At 36.9% G+C, this 17,784-nt stretch overlaps 1 protein-coding gene across 1 annotated transcript in view; it reads right to left on the reverse strand.

Moving 5' to 3' along the window:
* DTHD1 (death domain containing 1) overlaps nucleotides 1-17,784 on the reverse strand; it is a 78,782-nt gene that overhangs the window by 38,683 nt on the left and 22,315 nt on the right. Inside the window, exons 6-8 of the mRNA XM_006075679.4 lie at nucleotides 13,667-13,831; nucleotides 11,996-12,285; nucleotides 2,357-2,601 (exon numbers count right to left, since the gene is read on the reverse strand). Coding sequence (XP_006075741.4) covers nucleotides 2,357-2,601; nucleotides 11,996-12,285; nucleotides 13,667-13,831 — 700 coding nt within the window. The remainder of the gene's footprint in view (nucleotides 1-2,356; nucleotides 2,602-11,995; nucleotides 12,286-13,666; nucleotides 13,832-17,784) is intronic.

Consider the following 17,784-nt stretch of genomic DNA (forward strand, 5'->3'; position numbering starts at 1 on the left):
CTGGGATAAATCCCACTTGATCCTGCTGTATGAGTCTATTGTTGGATTCAGTGTGCTAATATTTTGATGAGAATTTTTACATCTACATTTATTAAGGATACTAGCCTGTACTTTTCTCTTTTTTGGTGGTATCCTATTTGATTTTGGTATCAGGGTAATGTTGATTTCATGAAATGAGTTTAGGAACATTCCCTCCTTTTCAACATTTTGGAAGAGTTTGAAGGATAGTATTAAATATTTTTTTTAAATTTTGGGGAGAATTCACCCCTAATGCTTTCTGATCCAAGACTATAGTTTGTTAAGAGATTTTTTTATCACCATTTCAATATCCTTACAAGAAATCAATCTATTCAGATTTTCTTCATGATTAAAATCTTCTATTCAGTATATTTATCCATGACTAAGTCTTAGAAGATAGTTTGTTTCTAGGAATTTATCCACTTCTTGTAGGTTGCCTAGTTTGCTGGTCTATAATTGTTTATAGTAGTTTCTTATGATATTTTTTATTTTTATGGTGTCAATTATAACTTATTCTTTAGATGTTACACTTATAAATATATATGCACCCAGTAGAGGAGCACTAGAATAAAGAAAGCAAATATTAGGGCTGACCTAAAGGGAGAAACTGGCAGCAATACTTGGGAGCTTGGAGTCTTAGCCACTGGACTACCAGGGAAGTCCCGCTTTAATATTACACTTACATCAATGGATACATCATCCATGCTGTTGCTAAGTCACTTCAGTCATGTCCGACTCTGTGCGACCCCATAGACGGCAGCCCACCAGGCTTCCCCGTCCCTGGGATTCTCCAGGCAAGAACACTGGAGTGGGTTGACATTTCCTTCTCCAGTGCATGAAAGTGAAAAGTGAAAGTGAAGTCGCTCAGTCGTGTCAGACTCTAGTGACCCCGTAGACTGCAGCCTACCAGGCTCCTCCGTTCATCTGACTTTCCAGGCAAAAGTACTGGAGTGGGGTGCCATTGCTTTCTCCGACATCATCCATACAGAAAAATAATAATCAAACATCAATTTTAAACAACACATCAAACCAAATGAACCTAATAGATTAGATATAAATATACAGAGAAAGAAAAAAGAAACATTCCATCTAAAGCAGCAGAATACACATTTTTCTCAAGTGTACATGGGCCATTTCCACACACTTAGGTCACAAAACAAGTCTCCATAAATTTAAGAAAACCAAAATCCTGTCAAGCATCTTCTCCAAACAACGTCATGAAATAAAAAATCAACCATAAGAAAAAACAGAAACCCACCAAATTTGTGGAGATTGAACAATATGCTACTGAATAACCAGTAACCAACTAGAAATTCAAAGACACAAGCACAAAATACATAGGCAAAGGAAAACAGAAATGTAAACACAAAAATCTATGCTAAAACAGCTCTAAGAAGAATGTTCATGATAATAAAACAGGCTTACTTCAGAAACAAGAAAAATCACAAATAAACAATCTAGTTTTGTACCTAAAAAAAAAAACTAGAAAAAGAAGAGCAAAAATGCCTGAAGTTAACAGATGAAATAATAAAGATTAGAATGGAGATAGGGGCTTCCCTGGTGGCTCAGATGGTAAAGAATCTGCCTGCAGTGCAGGAGACCCAGGTTCAGTTCTTGGGTTGGTACAATCCCCTGGAGAAGAGAATGGTTACCCACTCCAGTACTCTTGCCTGGAGAATTCCATGGACAGAAGAGCCTGGCAGGCTCCAGTCCATGGGATCCCACAGAGTTGGACACAACTGAGTGGTTAATACTTTTCCTTTTTTCAGAGTGGAAATAGATGAAATAGAGTCTGAAAAGACAGTATAATAGATCAATGAAACTAAGAGTTAGTTCTTTGAAAAGATAAACGAAATTGAAAAAACTTTAACTAGACTAACCAAGAAAAAAAGAACTCAAGTAAAATCAGAAATGAAAGAGTAATTAAGTCTTAAATGTGCAGGATTTGTTTATCCTGAATGTATTTCAAAACAATTTTTCTGCTCCCCAGACAATTTTTCAAAGTGTTGTGTTCCAAATATTTTCAATGTTTTTATAATTGATTTTTCTACTTAATCAGATGCAGTTATAGAAAATGAATGACATTTTTCAATAGTCATTAACAACATCCTGTCAGGATCAAACCAACTTGAATTGTTCCTAGAATAATGATGATATGAAAGAACTTTATATCCTGATATGTATTCTATTACTCTTAAATTGGAGCTACTCCTTCCTTGTCACCATTATTCCTAGCTTTCCTTTTAACCATAAATATCCGTATGTCTGCAATACTGAATTTGTAGAGAATTACAGGAAATTAACAACATATAGTAATTAGGGAGGTAAAATTACTCACCTTTGGTAATCTCAATGCTAATTTGCAAATTGGCAACTGATAATTGTTTTCATTAAATATAAGAGATTCATCCGAGTTGTAGACTATCTTTTCTTTAGGTACTTTATAAACTACAATGGCACCCTTATAATGAGGGCAGCTATAGTTTCCAAATTCATCCACTTCTTTGATTTGGAGTTCCAGTCTAGGTTTCCTTTGTAAATGAAAAATAAGCTTGTAGTCTTTCCCATAATCCTTCCCATTGCCTAAATAGAAGTAAAATGTATTTGTTACTATTAATACATACCACAGATCTAACTTAATTTTTAAAAATTCAAATAATCATTCATTTTTTAAATTTATCTGTTGTGTGTAAATACTTCTTATCAAAACATAACCTAGCAAAGCAGCACTAGACTGAGATTGTGTAAATTGCTAAAAGAATTCTCATCTATACTTGAACTACGTTCTCTCTGGCCGCTTCTTCTAGATCTCACATCCTTGGTTCTTTTCTTTTTTTATGCATTTGTGGGACTCATCATTGATCTGATTTTCACTTTCTGTTACATTATGCTACAAGAAACCATTGGAAATATTTAGCTGTTTCTCTACTTAGAAAATTGTTTTCACTTCTTAACAATGACATTTTTTCCTTTCACTTAACTATCCATTTCACACTGCACACTATCATGACCTCACAATGGACATTCTAGAAATATATTCTCCTATATGGTAGCAACATATAGCTTTTAAAATTAAAGTTGAAACTAAGATTAAAAATTCAATTCCTTAGGCATTGTAGCCACATTTCAAATGTTCAATAGCCACATCTGTCTGTAGCTACCTTATTGGAAAGTACATATATAAAACATATTCACCATGGCAGAAATGCAGTGCTGTTCTAGAACTTTCAAATGTAATAGTTTCTAGATTTAATAGTTACTGAAATTTCTATTAAAACCTAGTGAATCCCCCCCCACAAGACTATGTATAAGTCTTCTCAACGATCCACTGAAAATAATGGAACTTTAGTGAACATAACATTTCACTTATAGGGGTTTTACCATGACTATCAGGCTATTTCACCTTCTCATTGGAATAGTAAAACAGACACGGTCACATTCCCTAAGGCAGGTGTGCATTACCCTTCACAAATTTAAAAGTAAGCTATAAAGTTGCAGTTATAATATGTTTCTGACATAAAGATCTAGATCCAAGTTCAGCTTCTAGTATCTATTTACATGGCAATATTTATCCAGTTCTTTCACATCTGAACTTCTTAGAGCCTTCACTTCCTTACCTTTAAAACAAGAAAAATAAAACTTACCTCCTAGGATTGTTCTGGGAATGAAATGAGACAATGTGTGCACAGAATGATTAGGAAAGGATGTGGCACATAATAAGAGCTCAGTAAACAAAAGCAAGAGAGCAAATGAGAAAAAAACAGATGGGATTCTTACATTGTTTTGAATTTGTATTTATGACAAAAACAACCCACTTAAATTTCTTAAAGAAATGTCAATATGAAGCTTTTATATCAGCAGCAACTTCCTGCTGCTCTGAGGGGCCTGAAAGTTGACTACTCCAAGATCTCTCTCTATCTACCTATCTCTATCTCAATCTACCTCGCTATCTCTCTGACTGGAAACTTCCAATCTTCCCAATGAAATAAGAGTTCTTTGAGAGATGCAGGTGACATCAGTACTTTTCTCATTGTTGTGACTGGTAGAGGTCATTTTGGTGGCTTTCAAAAGCACAGTTAAATCTAGAATTAGTATAACTCCAGGTTATGGAAGGTATAGCAGTATGTTCCTTTGCACAAGTCTGTGTTTTAGGGGCAACCTAGTTCCTTGAACAAAACAGATTCCTAAGACATTCTAAGATAAGCATGACTAGACTGATTTGCCTTAAAAGAATCACTCTGGTTAAAAAAAAAATGGGGTAGGGGGCGGAAAATTATTTGGAGTCACTGAAATGCCATCTTGAAAATAATAAATTAGAGTTTCTGGATCACTGGGGGGGCAACCTAACAAACTCCTACTTCCATCCGTCTAGAGTACTAGCAAGAAAAACGTTGCTACTTTTGTCCCAGTAGAATATAATTTACTAAATTTCTCTTTCCATCTCATGAATGGTGCTCCCTGCCAGGTACACAATTACTCATAAGCAATAATTTACATACATACATTGTATAAAGATTGAGGAACTTATTGACCTTTTATTGCCAGTTAATTAAAAAAAACTAAAGATCTAAAATGTAAATCTCTAAGAATCACATTTACATATGAAATAAGGATAAAATTATTGAGCATTTACTAGTAATAAATAACATTACCTTATTGTTCTATATAGAAAACATTATGTAGCTTTTTAAAGGTGGAATTTCACTGTCACTAAGATATATTACACTATATTTGGAAGACCCTTTGTCACAGTTTTAAAAAAAATAACAGAACCAAAAGAGGATGAGTAGCACAGAAAATTGCACTGTTTTATTTTTTTTCTCCCACTCTGTCATATTTAGAGAAGTAAAACCAAAAGTCATTCATTACATACCAAAATTATAAAAGCAATCATGAGTTGACATTTTGAGAACCTTTCTCTTTGTGCATATTATGTATACAGTTCCTAGTAGGAATAGTAGGGTAGTAACTATACAGTAAAAATTTATCATAGAAAGAAGAACAGGATTTATTTATATTTTGTGTTACTAGATATTTCTTATAGCAACATATTTTCTCAATAGTGGGTTTTGGAGTATTTTTCACTGAAAACATAGGAAGTACAAAGGTAGTAATATGTGCTTTTGCTTATAAAGGTAAGATGAGGAGTAACAGGCTAGGGACGCGGAGAACCAGAAGACTCTCATGAAAACCACTGGCTCGGCATATTTCTCTGTCCTAACACATCTCTACTAGTTATAGGTACTTTCACTTTAAGCATATTTGCTATAGACAAATAGGCTACAGCAAATAGTTATAGGCTCTTTCTCAGAGCCTTTTTCCACAGACATTTTTGCCATATAACTCTCAGGCCATAGGGCTTCCCTAGTAGCTCAGCTGGTAAAGTATCCACCTGCAATGAAGGAGAGCCTGGTTCAATTCCTGGGTCAGGAAGTTCCCCTGGAGAAGGGATAGGCTACCCACTCCAGTATTCTTGGGCTTCCCTGGTGGCTCAGATGGTAAAGAATCCACCTGCAATGCAGAAGACCTGGGTTCAGTCCCAGGGTTTGATGGGCTACAGTCTAAGGGGTCCTGAAGGGTTGGACACGACTGAGTGACTATGTACAGCACAGCATGTAATATCACAGATTTAGTGATCAGGCCACAAGACAATTTTGCTGTAAGAGATAAAATACCTGGTTAATAGGTTCATTTGACATATACAACCCAAAAAATCATGACAGATGACAATGATTTATGCCATGAATTGTTTTTTTTTGTTTGTTTGTTTGTTTGTTTTTCTTTGAAACACTACATTGGGGCAGAAAGAGGCTGAGACCATGGGCCTGACAGACCCAGAGTTGAACACATATTCCCTTCTGGCTTATCTGGTAAAGAATCTGCCTGAAATGTGGGAGGCCTGGGTTGGGAAGATCCCCTGGAGAAGGTAAAGGCTACCCACTCCAGTATTCTGGCCTAGAGAATTCCATGGACTGTATAATGCATGGAGTCGCAAAGAGTCAAACGTGACTGAGTGACTTTCACTTTCACTTTTCCCATAGAACTTTGGAACATGTATCAAAGGACATGTGACAATATACCAAGGACAGACAGTATTTTTGCAGTGCACCACAAGCTCAGTTACAAATATGCATCCCAGTATTTGGAAACTGATACCTCTCTCAGTGATGGATGACATTTTAGTGAATAAAAAAATAAAAATAATGCTAAATAAATAAACAAGTAAAAATATATATAAAAAACAATGAACAAATACTTAGAGACAAGTGCTTAGGTACAAGTCACAAAATAAATCAGTTATCTGTGCAGCATTGGCATGAAACTACACACATTTTAATTGTATTTAAATATTTTATATTTCACAATAAAGCCTTTATAATTTTGTTATTCATTTCTCATGATTCATTAGGTGGTTTTGTTGTTGTTCAATCACTAAATCATGTCCGACTCTTTGCAACCCAATGGACTGCAGCATGCCAGGTTTCCCTGTCCTTCACTATCTCCCAGAATTTGCTCAAACCCAAGTCCATTGTGTCAATGATGCCATCCAACCGTCTCATCCTCTGTCGCCCTCTTCTCCTGCCCTCAATCTTTCCCAGGATCAGGGTCTTTTCCAATGAGTCGGCCCTTCACATCAGGTGGCCACATGTGATCTTCAGCTTTAGCGTCAGTCCTTGCAATGAATATTCAGAATTGATTTCCTTAGGATCAACTGGTTTGATCTCCTTGCTGTACAAGGGAACTTCAAGAGTCATCTCCAGCGCCACAGATTGGAAGCATCAATTTTTTGGCACTCAGCCTTCTTTATGATCCAACTCTCACATCCGTACATGAGTACTAGAAAAACCATAGCTTTGACTTCGGAACTTTTGTCAGCAAATTGATGTCTCTGCTTTTTAACTTGCTTACTAGGTTTGTCATAGCTTTCCTTCCAAGGAGAAAGTGTCTTTTAACCTCATGACTGCAGTCACTATCTGCGGTGATTTTGGAGCCCAGGAAAAAAAAGTCTGTCACTGTCTCCACTTTATCCTATTTGCCATGAAGTGATGGGACTGGATTCCATGATCTTTGTTTTTTGAATGTTGAATTTTAAGCCAGCTTTTTCACTCTCCTCTTTCACTTTCATCAAGAAGCTCTTTAGTTCCTCTTTGTTTTCTGCCTTTAGAGTAGTATCATCTGCAAGTATGAGGTTGTTGATATTTCTCCCAGCAATCTTGATTCCTTCTTGTGATTCATCCAGCCCAGCATTTCACATGATGTACTCTGCATATAAGTTAAATAAGCAGGGTGACAATACACAGCCTTGATGTACTTCTTTCCCAATTTGGAACCAGTCCATTGTTTCATGTTCGGTTCTAACTTTTGCTTCTTGATCTGCATACAGGTTTCTCAGGAGGCAAGCAAGGTGGTCTGGTTGAGAATCTTCCACAATTTGTTGTGATCCACACAATCAAAGGTTTTAGCATAGTCGATGAAGCATATTTTTTCTGGAATTTCTTGCTTTTTCTATGATCCAACACATATTGGCAATTTGATCTCTGGTTCTTCTGCCTTTTCTAAATCCAGTTTGTTCATCTGGAAGTTCTTGGTTCACGTAGTACTGAAGTCTAGCTTAAAAGATTTTGAGATTTACCTTGTTAGCATGTGAAATGAGGACCATTGTATGGTCATTTGAACATTTTTTGGCATTGCCCTTCTTTGGGATTGGAATTAAAACTGACCTTTTCCGGTCCTGTGGCTACTGCTGAGTTTTTCAAATTTTCTGATATATTATGTGCAGCACTTTAACAGCATTGTCTTTTGGGATTTGAAATAGCTCAGCTGGAATTCCATCACCTCCACTAGCTTTTAAAATTTGCTTTTAAATGTCCCTTTTTTATTTTTTGTCACTGTATATTTTATGGCAAAATAGCCTTATGGTCAATAAGTTATTCAATAAAAATGCTCACAGCAAAGATGTCTATGGCAAAAATGCCAGACATGATTTCCAATATCTTTGCCTCTAAACCTCCAGTATTCTTTGCTTGGTTCATTGCAATGGCTTATTAATTGATTTCCCTGCTGCTAACTTGACTTACATCATCTAATTTCAACACAGATAAAGTCTGACCCAGATTGTGTGACAACCTTGTTGAAAATCCTTCAGGACTCCCCATTTCACTTAGAATAAAAGGAAAAGTCCTTGAAATGCCCTTCAAGGCAGGAAAAGTATCCATTTCATCCCCTCCAAGTCTCCTCTCCCTCCCTCTCATCTGGCCATCTCATTCTTCTTGCTCTGCCTGGGACAGACTCTCCTGGGATAGGATCATGGCTTGCTCTCTCATCTTTGAGCTCTGCTGAAATGGTACTGTCTCAAAAAGATCTTCTCGGATGAGTCTATTTAAAATTACAAATCTGCCACTCTCTCTGAGACTTTCTATGTCCCTTCCCTGCCTTATTCTTCTTTAAGGAAGCTTCCATCTCATTAAGCTATACATTTTATTTACTTATTTGCTTCTTCTATGTCTCTCTGCAGTAAAATACAATATAATAAAGGAAAGGAATCTTTGTTAAATAAAAAGGATGGCCATTTTAACACTCTAACACTTGTGTCTGGGAAAACTACTTCTCTAGGCCAAAGGGTATTTGGAGAAACTTGGACACACACAAAGCTCTTTAGGACATTACTTAGTGTTATGAGTGAGTTGTGCTAAGGCATCATTATGTAAAATTCTCTCTGCCTCTTTCCCAGCATTTTATGAATTTTACAAGCACTGGGGGCTTAGATGTGATACACTAGAAAGCTTAAGTGCTATATCAACACGTATAACCTAGAGAAAGAAGGCAGATTCTAGAATTGTCCAGAGGAATGCCAAAGGCCAATGTAAAGGGGAAATATGTATGATTTTCTTTTAGAAGTAGAAATAATCTCCATGTAGCAAGATCCTCAATCAAAAGAATCATCTATATTCCATGTAATGAATTTAGAGGGCTTCCCTGGTAGGCCGAGCTTCCCTGATAGCTCCAGCTGATAGCTCAGTTGGTAAAGAATCTGCTTGCAAAGCAGGAGACCCCAGTTTGATTCCTGGGAAGTATCCACTGGGAAGATCCCACTCCAGTATTCTTGGGCTTCCCTGGTGGCTCAGATGGTAAAGAATCCGCCTGCGATGCAGGAGACCTGGGTTCGATCCCTGGGTTGGGAAGATCCCCTGGAGAAGGTTATGACCACTCACTCCAGTATTTTGTACTGGAGAATTCCATGGACTATATAGTCCATGGGGTCACAAAGTCCATGGAATCAGACATGACTGAACGTCCGACTATGTAATGAATTTAGAGATTTTGATATTTCTCAGAGAGAAGCCATCTAAATTTATTAAAGTTTTAAATACTTTTAATCACACAATACTATAATGTTGAGTTTATCCCCAAGGTTTTATCTTCATTCTTTGAACAAATACTTCGTATAGCTTTTAGGTACCATTCTAGGTGCTGGGAATTGAATAGTCCTCCCTAATTAAAGAGACAGTCCTCTCTTGGGACTGTAGTCAGAGACACTGATGTTGATCAAGCAATTAAAAAATAAATAGAAGATTAAATCTATGGCCATTTCCAGTGAGAGTTACATAGAAATCTGAAAAAGTAAAATACAAACTGATATAATCAGGAAAGATAGGAAAGGCTTCTCTGAACATGATCATTATAAATGAGATATGAAAATATAGTAGGAGACAACTGCAGAAGCCGGTGGGGATAGGTCAAGAGATGGACCCCCAGGCAGACAACCTCTGGCTGTTTGTATTTGAGATTCACAGAGGCTACCACAGGCCCTGATGAAAGGATGAGGTAACAATTCTGGTTTTTGTTTTGTTTTTATTGGAGCATAGTTTATTTAAGATGTTGTGTTACTTTCTGCCATACAACAAAGGGAATCAAACAGAGGTATCAGTTTTTTGCTGAGGGTCTTGCTCCTCTTAGATTGTACTGGAGGTTTATATGTGATACACTAGAAAGATGGATGGAGAAAATCAAGTGAAGCTCCAGGTCTGAATATACATCTCTAAAAAAGGCAACGCAGGAAGGATCCTGGCATTCTGCCTGATGCATTTTCCCTGACTGAAGAGGAGTATTCCATTCCTATATTGAGGAACTGTGAACACACTGGCTGTCTCCAGGCACTTTTATTTTAGCATATGCTCCTCACTCCCCCTTATAGATGACAGTACACTTCACCCCTGCCTATGAGAATCACAGTAACTCTCCTGTTTAGGGCAGGAAGTAAACACAGCTGCTGTCCCAAGTATTACAGGAAGTCTTCTGCATCATTAGTTTGGGTGAGACACTTCCAGGTTTTGACTGTATCTTAAAGAGATTGTCCCAGGGTGGTTTCTTCTCTGGAAGCCAAGTAGGAGGGATGTCTTTCACCCTTCCTTCCTTTCCTCCTCTCCTTTCCCTTCCCCTTTTTCTGATATTGTGTCACTTACTCCCTAGGTCCTGACAGCTGGCTCAGATGGCTGAGGCAATGTCTGTGACAGTGGAAAAGATACTTCAAATTAGGACACTTTGAATCTCACTTATTTCTGAGAAACCAAAAAAGGTCAGCTGAAGCTTTAAGCCACATCATTTTGGAAACAACAAAGAGCAAAGAGCCAGTGGAGCTTGGAGTAATTTTCAAAATTAGGAAACAGAAACCATTAAAAAATCAATGGGATCTATATTAATTTATAAATAAACAGAGAGTATTACTTTAAGTCAAGTCTATAATGAGCCAGAAATCCCCACAAAACCCATTTCTGAATTTCCCCCCACACCTCCTCCTTTACATGCACACTGTTAGATCTTATTCTACCTCAAGGAAGGGAGTGAGAAAGGGAAAGGAGTCTTTTTTTAAAAATAAATGCTGTGATGGCAGCACCCCCAAAGGTCTTTTCTTCCCTTCTCTCACAGCTGTTTTCTCTCTGTTCTTTTTGCTTACTGTTTTTTTCTAATCTCTTTTTAGCTTTTCTACCTCAGTCATTTCCTTACTTCTCCCACCTCTCCTGTCACCTCTCATAGTCATTCGCCTTGTTTTCCTTGGCATCATATATTCATTCATTCACTATGTATTCATTGAAAGCCCTTGAAGTGCCAGGAACTACTCTGGTCTCAGGGATGCATAGCGAGAAAGACACAGTCACTGCCCTCATGGAATCTACATTCTAGTCAAGAACTTAAGTATAGGAATGAAAAGTATAAGAACAAATAAATAATTTCAAGTTGTGGTAAGATTTGTAATAGAAATAAAAGATCACTAGATAAATGTAAAGATAAGAGGTAAGCAGGGGTATGTCATCTGGATTTGAGGTTCATAGCAACTTTTGAACCCTTTTTGAGTGTGGTGAAACTTACTGACTCCTTCTCAGTGTAGTCTTTTAGGTATATAAAATAAAAGAAATGGAATTATAAATAAGGCAATTATACTGAAACATATTTCTATCCATACATCTCTTGGGAGTACACTGACCCCAGATCAGATTCTTTGCAGGACAACATAGAGAGTTTTGATATTCTTTGAAGTAGAATAGGAGATAATTATAAAGTTTTAACTGGGGAGAGTAATAAAGTATGATTTATATTTTTGGAAGATCACTGTTGTTACTGTATGGAAATACATTTTGTTTCACATGGCTAATAGTAGAAGCAAAGGAATATTTAGAAAGCAACTACATTGGTGTTGGAAAGATGATCCTAGCATAGTCTCAGCTAGAGCAGTTATGGAGAGAAGACTATTTCCAGAAGAGTGTCACTTAGAGTAGGCCCATAAGGGAACACACATGCCCTAAAAAAGAGAAGAAACAGACTGGAAAGAAAGACATAAATAAGTCCTTGTCCTTTTCCTACTTTTCCAAAGCCTTCCCTCAGTCCTTTGAAGACTCTTTTGAAGCACATTTAGGGAACTCCTTCTGAAGCATGTGGCTGATAGCCCACAGTATATACAAAACAATTTCATGATACTTACTTGAAGCAAATATATTTCCAGTAAATCGTAAAAGAAGCAGTTCTCCTTCTTTCACTTGGAAATGGCGAGATGGTTCTGGAGGACCACTAGAAGCTTCTGAGCGCAAGTTCCCAAGCACCTGGTATAAATCTTTAGAAGGCACCACTAAAATAACAATTCTCTGTGGGTTGTCTTTCTGGTAATAAAGTATAACACAGGCAGTGGTGCTGAACATGGCTTCCTCCAAAGACTTCACAAAGGAAACCAAATGGCCATTGTCCACGTTGGAAGAAGAGTGAAGCACGATAAACCTGCAAAGAGGTAAAGAGGAGTGACCTGAGGGAAAACAACCAGTCTCAAAAATATCACAAATAACTAATAACACCTCCAAAAAGCCATTATAAACCAAACCTCCTTTAAAAATCAAGCATGCTAAAGACTGATTAAATCCATTAATGGAATGAATTTGAATGAATGACTTGAATGAAACTCTTGGCAGTCAGGAAACCAGCTTAAATCAAGCTAAATCTAAAACAGATGCCCATAAACAAAGAAATCATCAGGTTAGCTCTACCTATGGCAGCATATTTTAAATTACATTTTACCTAGCATTACCAAAGAGTACTCCTTCAAAAAGAGAAAGATAATCAAGATAATCCATTTATTATCAACAATATCCTAATATCAATAGGATAAAATATACATCATATTCAGTGGGGATAGAAATATTCATCTCATCACTGTGTGATAAGGGTTGTTATAGTGTACCCCGAATGATTTGAATTGTGTCGCCTCCACCCAACTTCTGCATTGGAGGCCGAATCCCCAATACCTCAGAATGTGGCTTTCTTGGAGGTATGTTCTTAACAGAGGTAATCAAATCAGTGTGAGGTCATTAAAGAGCCCCCTCCCCCAGCACAGCCCCACATCCACAAAGACTAACTGATGAAAGAGTTTGAAGCCAGTCTCCTTGGTACTCACATCAGGGCTCTCCTGAGGTGTCAGGCTGAGGTCAAACCTCAACTTAAGCCATAGTTTCTCCCATTTCTTCCCTTGCCCCTATCTGCTTTTCTTATCCCTCAACAGGAGTCCGCTGGGAGCCTTCTCTCAATCTATCACCTGCGTTCTCATTTTAGACTCTTTCTAGGGAAACTGACCCACAACAACTGTAGATGTAACTCTTTGTAAGATAAAGGTTGTCTTTGGACATGTGATGGCCCTCTCTTTATGAGTGTCTACTTCTCATGAACCTTAAAATGTCTAAAAGTCTTATGGTAATGAGCTGTCTAGAAAACATGGAAATGAGAAAGCAAAATGAGGACACAGAAATAACAAATTCAGTTAATACATACGTAGGAGATGAGCATAATAAGAACAGTTAATTACTATCTCCATGGAATTTCAGAAATGAAGGCACTATTTTAGAACTATTTTGGAGTTAGAAGAAAGCTGTAAAAATAAATCTAAGTTAAGACTGGTTTCCAACAGCACTTATTAAACTATCATGAATGAAATTACAGATAGTGTATTCATGTCAGATCTAGTTTGCATTTTAAACACACCCTAAAGGACTATTCATATTTATATCTGAGAAATAAAAAAATCGAATCCTATGATTCTACTTCTATAAACATCAATTACAAGCCATCACAATAGAATATCATCAACATTTATTGTTTACTATTGTATTACCTCTCTAGATGTTCACACAATTCAAGTGATATCAGGCCACTCTGCACAGATCTCACCACGACATCATCAAGCACAAACCAACCACTCTCCCGGCTTTTGAATCCCAATAATTTCAAAGATTCGCAAGCATTGTTCCTGGGTTTTCTTATGGAAGTGCTTTTTGTCCTATATTACAGTAGCAAGAGAGAAATTTGTAAGGTTTGTGTAGCATAAATCATATTTAATTCATTCATTCTTTCATTAAGTGAACTATCCAATAACAATTCTTTAAGTATATGTTGTGTGCCAGTCATTATACCATGCACCAAGAACACAAAGGTAAGAAATATTTTGCCCTTGCTCAATAGAAGCTCACAGTATTAATCACAAGACAAGGTGATCTGTGTAGTAATGAAGGGAATGTATGAGACGGTTTAACAGCAGAAGGAGAGCTTGCAAAGTGGCAATGCTAATATTCAAGATGAGCCTTGGAGAATGAGAAGCATTTTGCTCCTGGTGAAAGAGTTAAGGGAATATCCCAAGACAGTAAACTCACTGATGTAAACCAATACTTTAGGATAGCCAAGACTCATGATAAAGCAACCATAAATTCTGGAGCAATGCTACCTACTTCCAAATTCTGGATGGCTCTGCCTTGACCTCCCTATATCTCAGTCTTCTCATCTGCAATATGAGTGTAATGATACTATCAACCTTGTAGGATTAAATGAGTTACAGTTTGTAAAGCACATAAAATTGTATAAGCGTAAATGGTATTGATATTCTCATCCTAATTCCTACAGTAGGCATGGCCAATTAGCTTTCTTGTACAGTTCTCCTTCTTGCTAACCTGCCCCACCTTAAAGCCTTAAAAGAGGCAGTTGTATGTATTACGTGATACTTTCCCTCAACCAGAGCTGATTTCGCTAACAGTGGATCAATTTCCAACACCTAACCAATTTGATTCCCGTCTTTGAAATTTAACTAATAAAGAGGCCCAGAGATTGTATTATAACTTGCTGCCCTTTGGTTGTAGTGCCCTGGGCTATGAAAATGAGTAAGCAGAGAGATTATTAAGAAAGAAATGCCAGAGCAGATGTGAAGAGAGAAAAGGAAAAAACAATAAACAAAAAAAACATGATCAAGTAATGTAGGCTTAGAGATGGAGAAAGCAGAGATTAAGTATTGAAGCCTTACAGTAAATTCTTCTTTTCTTAAATTCATTGAAATAGATACCGGTTCCTCACAATTAATGAAAGAAAATTCCTTGATAATGAATATCTTGCTGGAAAAAGAAAAACAAAACCTGATCTAATGATGCTACATCCCATAAGAGGATAGAACAACTATAGCTAAGTACTTAACAATGAAGACGGGGGGCTTCCCTGATGGCTCAGTGGTAAAGAAACTACCTGCCAATGCAGGAGATACGGGCTCGTTCCCCTGATCCAGGAAGATACTGCGTACAGTGGAGCAACTAAGTCTGAGTGCCGCAATTATTGAGCCTGTACTCTAGAGCCCAGGAGCCGCAAATACTGAACCTACCTGCTGAAGCACGTATGCCCTAGAGCCTGTGCTCCACAAGAGACGCCTGCACACCACAACTACAGAGTAGCTCCAGCTAACCACAACCAGATAAACAGCCTACCCAGCAACAAAGACCCAGCACAGCCAAAAATTAAGTGAAACTGCATTTTAAAAAATTAAAAGAATTAAGACAAGGACTTCCCTGTAGGTCTAGTGGTTAAGAGTCCTCACTTCCATGACAAGGGATGTGGGTTTGATCCCTGCTCAGGGAACTAAGATCCCACATGCCATACTATGGGGCCAAAAAAGTTAAAACAAAAAGAAAAGAAAGAAGAAAAGAAAACAAACAAAAAGAATGAATATGTAAACATGAATCTCCCATCTTCATTTGTGAATAGAATTAGTTATGTGTTTAAAATCACTTTAGTTTCAAAGGTTGAGCTATCTTATGAACCGGAATGAGGAACTGAACTATGTTTAAAATGTTTACCCTTAAAAATTTAGACTATGTTGATCAACCCAGATTAAAAGCAAGAGGATAGGGGAAAATATAAGTTTTTAGCTTTTGGCTTATAACCACAAATATGGTAAATTTTTAACACTTGGAAGTTAATGATCTATTAACACAGGAAGATATACTGAATCCAGAATTTTGGTCATTTACTATACATTGACTTCATTATGTGTAATATTAATTTTTTCTGATAAAAAACTACTTTTTCCCTGCTAATAGCCTAAGTTTTCTGTGAAAATCTACATGTTATCCACTGTGGTGGGGTTGACCCTACTCCCAGGTCTAGGTGGGTGTTTGATTTGAGCCATATAGTACATTTGGCATTCATCAGTGCTATCTGCCAAAATACCCGATTTCTGCACATTCTGAGCACATGGTAGAAATGTACTTCCTTGTCCCCTGTGGTTAAGTGGGGCTATGTGACCAGTTCTGGTTAATGAATATTGAGAAATGTCATTTTGTCATTTTCAGGCTAAGTATTTAACTGCTAGTTTAAGTGCATCTAAGGCTCTTTTTTCTGCTACCATGACAGCAACAAAACAATGACTGCCCTTCAAGTGAAGTCTGGGAGAGAGATGACCAAGAGGCAGCCTGTCTTTGATGAATCAGGTTTTTGTTATCATGTCATAAACTAGGCGAGCCTGCCTTGTATAGCACATCTTCCTTTTGGTTTCAGTGATCTGTTTAGTGATGGGTTTGTGACAGATTTGGAGTAAGAATAAGACCCAGGGCTTTTACGTATAGTCATGGCGAAAGGAAGATTCTTCTTTTCTACTGAACTTGGAGTTTTGAAGATGTAGAAATATCTCCAGCATGAGGAATATGTATGTCAAAGAATGAAACCGGCACAGAGAAAGGCAGAAAAAGCAGAAATACTTAAAAATAATATTTTAATATTATTCTTTATGGCTCAAGTGAAATATTAAAATAAAAGTATCCCTAGATTTGTAATTTACATGGACTAAAGGATTCCCTGTTGAGTTTGTTTTTCTGTCACTTAAAATAAAAAAAGTCCTTAATGATATGAAGATCAAATTTAGACTATTTTTTTCCATTGAGATACAATATACATATAACTTTATGTGAGTTTGACATGCACAATGTGATGATTTGATACTTGTATATATTGACAAGTAGTGCCATAATTAGGTTAGTTAGTACATCTATCACTTAAAATTCAGTCTTTAATATGATAATAGACACAACTTGTATTGTAATTAAATAATTTGATGACATCCTTATTTATTCCAGATGTTCTTAACAACTCTGCAATTAAACTCTTTGTTTTATGATACCATCAGAAAACTTTGACAAGTAGTATTACCTGACAGTGAATAGCCCTTGATCAGACTCCACAAAAGATGAGATTTTGATATACTAATAGTTTCATAAAACATAATCAACCTTTATTAAATCAACTTGTTTATTCAAGAACAGCTGACTTTGCTATTTCTTGAGTTCAAGACTCTTTCCATGTCCAAAATTCCAGGCATTGAGGGAATTATGTTTGGCCCGTTTGAGGTCAAATATTCAATTATACTGAACACTGAAGAACATGAAAACTTCTATGAGCTCCACATGGATGGAAAAGACAATTTCTAGAATTTCTGGTATAATTACCTAAAAATAAAGTAGAAGGATACACAAACCAGCACATATCCACCCTAGGCTGCCTTTTTCAAGTCTTACAGTGTACTGATAACATAATTCCCAGACACATGCCTTACTGCCACACAATTAAAGATTTTTCTCCAAGATAAAAAGATCTGTTTCAAAGTACCTCAATATTTTGTCTTTGCAAATAGACAATACAGGGGACTTTTCAAGGATAATTTCCTTTCTTCTTTATTAGACTATATTTTTAGTGCAGTTTTAGATTCATAGTAAAAAGGAGAGGAAGGTGCAGAGATTTCCCATATATCACCTACTCCCACAAATGCATAACTTCTTCCATTTATCCCCATTCCCCATTCCCCACCAGAGTGGTATGTTTACTATAATTGATGAACTTGCATTGGCATAGCATAGCCACCCAAAGTCCTTAATTTCATTAGAGTTCACTCTTTGTGTTGCACCGAATGGCTCACAATTAAACAAT

Source organism: Bubalus bubalis, chromosome 7 (genome assembly GCF_019923935.1).
Source record: "Bubalus bubalis isolate 160015118507 breed Murrah chromosome 7, NDDB_SH_1, whole genome shotgun sequence".
Taxonomy (NCBI): domain Eukaryota; kingdom Metazoa; phylum Chordata; class Mammalia; order Artiodactyla; family Bovidae; genus Bubalus; species Bubalus bubalis.